The sequence below is a fragment of the Aegilops tauschii genome, chromosome 7 (assembly GCF_002575655.3).
Source record: "Aegilops tauschii subsp. strangulata cultivar AL8/78 chromosome 7, Aet v6.0, whole genome shotgun sequence".
Classification (NCBI taxonomy): domain Eukaryota; kingdom Viridiplantae; phylum Streptophyta; class Magnoliopsida; order Poales; family Poaceae; genus Aegilops; species Aegilops tauschii.
In genome coordinates this window covers 167556121-167562911 of record NC_053041.3, presented here as the reverse complement: position 1 = coordinate 167562911, position 6791 = coordinate 167556121, and the positions used below count along the sequence as shown (strand labels likewise).

Sequence of the window (6791 nt, the reverse complement as noted above, 5' to 3'; positions counted from 1 at the left end):
GTAGGTTTTGGAAGACTAACCTTAGGTAGAGGACCCTTCCAAGGTCGGATCGCCGTCGTCGCCGTACGCCGGTGAACTACCCGCCTGACGATCTCGATCTTGTCCTCCGCCCGTAGTCCCATCCTCGCCGGATCATCGGAGGGGATTGCCCGATCTACGAGCAGAGCCACCTCGTCCTCCGGGTACCCAAGCCGAAAGGCCTCGCAAATGACGTCGGAAGGAGAAGGAGACGGAACGCCCGATGGCCCGACAAGCAGGTCGCCGTCGTCGTCGTCCGAGTCCCCGGCGCCTTCATCGGCTAGCGCCCAGAACCGGCCGCCCACCCGCCTCCTCCCGCCGGAAAGGGCAACGCCGGCAATCCCCGGAGAAGACCCCGGAGTCGCCCCGCCTGTCGCCCCTGCCTTCATTGCCTAAATGTAGGTTCTCTCCCCAACACCACGTCATAGGGATCTAGATCAACACCAGGTCGCGTACGTCATGTGTCTGGTATGAATTTTGTCATTGGCGAGCGGTAAACAACGGTCATTGAACATGATGGTACGTGTCATGTGTGTTGATTTCTGGTAGGATTTCATTGAACATGACATTCACTTCATATTCAGAATAATTTTATTGCATTTCTGGGGGACTGAATTAACTCAATGAACATAAAAGAGAGTCAAGTTTGTGTCTCATATCTTATCTGTGTGAATTCACGTCGGACGGCCCTTGCTAAAAGTTTCAATATGGACCGGTTTGATCTAGCCGTCTAAGATCAGAAAACACAGCATATAACATAGTGCTCCCTTTGTAAAGAAATATAAAAGTGCATTTTTCTATGCCGAGCAACAAATACTATGATATTTCCTGTTTCTTCGCTCTCCGGGGGACATCGTGTCCACTAGAAGGCTAGAACAACGTAGTCCAAGTGAACACTGAAGCGATCACTGATCCACCTGCAAAAAAGAAAGGGAAAGATCGCTGATCCACCAGTAGACTTTATATATAGGTTGGGCAAAACGCAGCCCTAAGCTACAACCTACACCAGCATGCACTACATTACGTTCAAGACGTCAAGTTAAAAGATGCTCGATCGCATTCGTCGTATCCCGTTCGTAATTGACAGTTGACACTCGAACTGCATGCGCACCTGAGTCTACGTACGAGCGGAGTGACGGTGGACAAAAGAGAAGGAAGTGACCGTGGTCGGCACTAGCGGAGCTCGAAATGGAACCGAACAAAGGGAAGGGGTGATTTGTCCTGTGCATGTCGACCGTCATCCGTTCCTTGAGATGTGTGCTCGGGCGCTGCTGAAATTATCTGTGCTGCAGGACTATAGACGCGGAAGGTGAGTAGGATAGGCCAGGTGTTAAACATCTTGTACTCACTCCGTTCGGTGAAATGTGTACATTTTTTGCTTTAAAATTTGTTTATAATAGAGTATATTTTTGTCTTCCTAATGCACTTTAAAGTAGAAAAAAAATATTTCTCTCTCATCACATGGTAATCAAGACCAACAACATTTTACACATGGTCTTCTTAATTTCTACGTACACTTAGCTCATTGGGGGTTGAATAATTAAAAGGAGAGAGACGGTAGCTTGCATCTTTTCAATGCATTTTTTACTCCACTCCATATTTGTCCTGAAAATATATTATATGTACACTTTTCACCGGATGGGGGGAGTACCTCTATTAAAATTTTAAAATCTTAGAGCATCTACAGCCGGTCGTCTCAAACCTGACTCAAACACCGAGACGGACTGTCCGGCCACTGACCGGTAAAAAAAAACTTACCCGGGCGGGCTCCTCGTACTGGTACCCCTTATACCCAGCCCAAATCTAGGATGAATATGGGAGGCCTGGACGCGACTGGGCGTCCGCCACGTCGGACCAGACAGTCCGACCCACCCACAAATTGCACCAAATCCATTAAACCCACTGCCTCCAACCACTAATTCCGACGTCCGAGCCCTCGGTGGAAGCCACCCTTGCTCCCAATCCTCGCCGCCGCCCCCATCCGTCGTTGTAGATGTCGTCCATCCCGTCCCCTACCGCTGCCACGGAGGCTGCGTCGGTGTCATCCGTGGGTCTCCCGTCCTTGGCTCCGTCGCGCAAGGCAGAGAACATCGCCCGAGGAATCGGCGATAGAGGTAGCGGGAGAGGGAAGCGGTGTCACAGGGAGCGGATGTGGTCCTCGAGGAGCTGTTGTATCCCCCCCTCGCCTCGCCGCCCCCGGACATTTGGAGAAATCGACGTTGAGAATAAGAGTTTGCAACTTGCTCGAGACGCAAGGAATGCCAAGGTAATGTTAACGGGTGAAAGTATCTTTCATGAGCATGCAAAAAAGTGGCTTGTGGGGACGAAGGAGGAGTTCAGTAAACGTAGGGACTACGAGGTAAGGATGGTTATGGAGCAGGAGGCAAGGCTGGCCGCGCAGCAGTCGGCATGGATGGCAGTGAGTGATCCGTCACACTTGAACTTTAATTTCATTTTGGCATGTCTGTAACTCCGGATTGTTGAACTACGATTTCTTCTGCTTTGTTGCATTTGCTGAACTGTTCAATTGTGATGAATTTATGCCCTATGATCGACGTGCATGCATTACATGGATTTGAGGATTCAGATTTGAGGTGTGTGGCGCTGTTCGGCAAGCCAAATAGGAGTGGTCTGGTGCTGTCCACGGATGCGTCCGCAGATGTTTAGGGGGCTGGTTTTGCCAATTCTGGCCGGCTGTAGATGCTCTTAAAAGTCATTTCTTTAGAGTGCTTAAAGGTCCATTTAGTTGCATGACAAGTATGTGGGTTTAGTATCATACTCTAGTTGAGTGAAGGGAACACCAATATAACAGTGAGAAAATAGAGCAATAACGCATGCGCTCGCTCACTCTGTCGGTTCACATTGCGTGTTTGGCGGATGATGAGGGAGTGGTTCGGGATTGGAGCGACCGATATAAATCGATGGACGACAAAGCGCAACATATAGAGTTTCTGGACCAACATGTCAAAGCCCAATACTGCAAACAGGAAGGACATGGCTACCCTCACTATGCTTGTCTATTTGGTTATTTGGAACGAGAGAAATGCAAGAACATTCAGAAAGAAGTCCACACCTCCATTTTACATCCTTAAGCTTATCCAGGACGAGGCCAAACTTTCGGTCACCGTTGGAGCTATGCATCTGAGCATCATCATGCCGCGAGAGCAATTCTATTGTGTTGTTAGTATTGTGGTATTGTGTTTGCTTCCCTGACGGGCTATGTTGTCAAGCCGTCGATTTGTACTATGAACTCTCTCTCTCTCTTAATTAATGAATAAGGCAAACCTTTTTGCCTCGGTTTGAAAAAAAACTTCACGCCATGTCACGCACACATGTCGCGTGAATCGAGTTTGAGTTTGGGCTAATGTTATACGCCTTGCTGGATGAACTAATTTTTTGGATGGTAGTGCTTCGCCTAGTTTTGGGCGTACGTATCAATGCTCGAGCTCATCGTGGACATATTTTCTACCCTTAGAGTTCTCCCACCACGTGTCAGTTATATCTCTGCGCTCTCCCTACGCACCCCCTCTATGTAGAAAGATACATAGAAGAAAGGCTGAGCATGGCAAAACAAACAGAACAAAACATACCTACAAAGTTTCTCTGTGCTAAGTTGCTTCCCCGGCTACCCCATGTCGGCGAATGTGTGCACAATCGTCCGGGAGAGCAAGCATTGAAACCGCATTCCATGAGAACCCTCACTGAGTGAGGATCAATAAGGTTTAAGGGGAGCGTCTCATCGTGACTGCTCGCTCAAGTTCGACTACATCATCGGCGTTCCTCTGCCTGCTTCAACTACTTCCTCTACCGCAGACAACCACCTTGTCTTCACCACCATGGCCGAACATGTTGCTGCACCAGAGTTTTCGGTTCCCTCGTATGTCCTGCTTCTTCTTTTTTACATGTTTCATTGGTCCATATGCTTATGTGCTAGATATTCCTAATCTGTCATACGTGATTTGCCATGTCAATAAATCTTATGAAGATGCTCATCTGAATTAAGCTTAAACAAAAACAGCATATTTCCTAACACTAGGTGCTAACAGTTGAGACTCCGTAGAAGGATGGTTGTGCAAGTGAAGTACTTCCCCTGTCTGTGAAAAGAAGACTTATAAATTTTGTCTGAAATCAAACGGTATAAAGTTTAGGCTTCCTTTGGTTTTAAAAAAATGAAGGAAATACAAAAAACGTTTCTATGCTGACACTATTCAAGCCTTTTTTTTTGTTTCAAAGGAATGTAGCAAAGGAATCTTTGATCTCAATTTCAGTGAAAAACACAGGATTTTTACAAACATCTGGACCTCCTTTCAATTATGAAAAACGAGACTCAAATCCCGCGCATTGTGTCTATGACTCTATACCCGGTGTGCATTGTGTCCGTACCTTGATTTCTTCTTCAGTTTTCTGAAACTTTGGCGAGCCAGTGATCTCACGCGCCTAGTGCACCGCCTCGGTCTATGTCCCCCTCGTACAGTCCCAACAGGTAAAAGCCGGGCACAACGCACATCACCGGTCCGAGGCACCTCTGAGTGACAGACCAGCGCGTTCAGGTCAGGTCGGCGACGCTACAAAAGCGCATGCGAGCGAGCCTACGAGGAACGAGCTGGGCTCCGCCATTTTTTAACAGCAGATGGTTCCACTCCAGTTACACCTGTCGTAGACGGTACACACCCACACGGCCACACGTCCCTTCTTTTCACCTCACCTAGCTCAGTCAGTGGTTTTGTCGTCGAAGCACTCGTCGATGCTCGAAAAGAAAGACGTGAAGGCAGCTACTAGCTGGCCGTGATGGCGCTCTCGTCTCCTCCTCTTCGCCACGTGTAACGACGGAGGTCGCCCGAGGCGATGGCCCGGTGCCGACAACGGCACGCACATATGCGCCCCCAGCGCCCGGCCCGTTTAGTCTACTGTTTACACGCAGCTCCGGCTGATATCAGCATCGCGTCGCCGTCGCCGCCCCGTTCGTTCCCATGACATTACTACTGTTCAATCGGACTCCCGCCACAAGCTCCACACCATGTATCCATCCAGATTTGCAGTAGCGCCGGCCGGCAAAGTCGGTGTACCCTCTCCGTCTCCGACGTTTGGGGCGTGTTTGGTTGCCGGCATTGAGTCCACCCAGGCCCGCGCGGTGCAGCATCTTTTCAGACCTCGGTTGTTTGTTTCTCGCATACACTGTTGAGCCCGCATAGCACGGTTCTTAAACCACCACTAGGCCTGGCCCGTTGGGAACGGCCAAATCGGCAGTTTCCTGAGAGCCAGACCCGAGCGATGCTTCGAGGCGCACGTGGGTGGCTCTCTGGAGACGTGTATCTCGAGTTAATCCTTCTCTCTCTCCCTAATCCTCAATCCCCTCTATCTCCCTCTACTCCACGCGATCCCGTCGATCCCGTCCGTCGGCGTCCGCGGCGACGGCGACGACAGGTCCTCCAGGTCGAACGACCTTCCCGCTCCCGCCGTTGCGGACGGCGTGGGGGTGGCGCTCACCGACGTGGCCACCAGCAGGCTCTGCAGCTCCTTGACGCTGTCGTGCGCCGCGTCCTCGCTCACCCGGAGGCACTCCAGCTCCTCCTTGCTGCACTTGACGACGGTGTCCTTACTCCCGACCATCTCCTTGAGCATGGCGTTCTCGCTCCTCGCCTCCTCCAGCGCCTCCTTGACGAACTTGGTGTCCTTGACGGCCTGCTTCAGGATGTCCCGCAGCTTGGCCACCTCATGCCGCCCGGACCGCTGCGACTCGAGGAGCCGCGCGTTCTCGCGCCGGGACGCAGCGAGCTCCGCCTCCGACGACTTCATGCACACTGTGAACCCGGCCTCCTTGCCCCGGAACGTGGCGAACGCCTCCTCGGCGTTGGAGCGGAGGCGGGCCACCTCGTCGGACAGCGCGCGGACCTTGTCGTCCTTGCGCTTCAGGGACACGTGCAACCAGTCCGGCTCCAGCCTCGCCGTCTCCGACTCGTGCTGCGCGCGCGCCAGCTGTTGCCGCGTGGTGTGCAGCTCCGCGTTCACCTCCTTGAGCGCCAGCACCAGCTCCTCCATGGCCCGCTTGTTCTTCTCCTTCGCGGTCAGCGCCACCCGCAGCTCGCCACTGACCCGCTGCAGGTGGTGGTGGGCACGATGCCGGGAGCTGGTGGTGGGCATGATGGGCAGTGGAAGCTCCGGCGTGCTTAAAGTGTTTGACCAGATGTCAAGCCCAAACTGATGGCTGTTAAGTTTTGTTGTTAACGCTGGTAATCATATGCATGTATGCAACCAAACGCCGGGTAAAAATTGCATCTCGATTACAAGACCACCAATGCAGGCAACCAATCAACTGATCATCTACGTTTTTTACCCTATTTTTGCTTACCCAGGCCCTGCTCAGCCTGGCTCGTTTTCCCCCTCTAAGCCAGGCCCGGCAGCGAAAGCAACCAAACACGCCCTCCCTTGTAGACACCGTTGCGGTCTTCCACGTGAGCTGATCAAGACGCAGATCGAACGTAAAGTAACGTTTGCGCACAGGAGTTTCCACCAGAGTTCGGTCAGGCGTGTTCTGTGAGAACATGCATCACGTCCGTCGTCCTTTTTCCTTGCCTTTCAAAACGTGTGAATCTTTTGTGGGACTCGACGGCGCTCCTGCAGGACCGGGAAGGGAATAGGGGACCGTCTATGTATGCTGCATTCATGTGGGTGGCACTTAAAAGAGGCCTTCACATATTAGCCATCAAAGGAGCCTTTGTTAAAAGCATGCAACCGGGTCTACAAGCCAGGTGTTCTTTCCATACGCGCATATG

General features: G+C 51.6%; 1 protein-coding gene across 1 annotated transcript; it reads right to left on the bottom strand.

The window, feature by feature from the left end:
• Positions 1-5373: 5373 nt before the first annotated feature.
• Positions 5374-6159, bottom strand: LOC109735918 (uncharacterized). Its single transcript, XM_020295118.1, has one exon. The coding sequence runs from the start codon at positions 6157-6159 to the stop codon at positions 5374-5376; it is 786 nt and encodes a 261-aa protein (XP_020150707.1).
• Positions 6160-6791: the final 632 nt, after the last annotated feature.

Bases quoted from the DNA above. Each gene is read 5' to 3' on its own strand.
- LOC109735918 (XM_020295118.1), bottom strand. From the start codon at position 6,159: ATGCCCACCACCAGCTCCCGGCATCGTGCCCACCACCACCTGCAGCGG.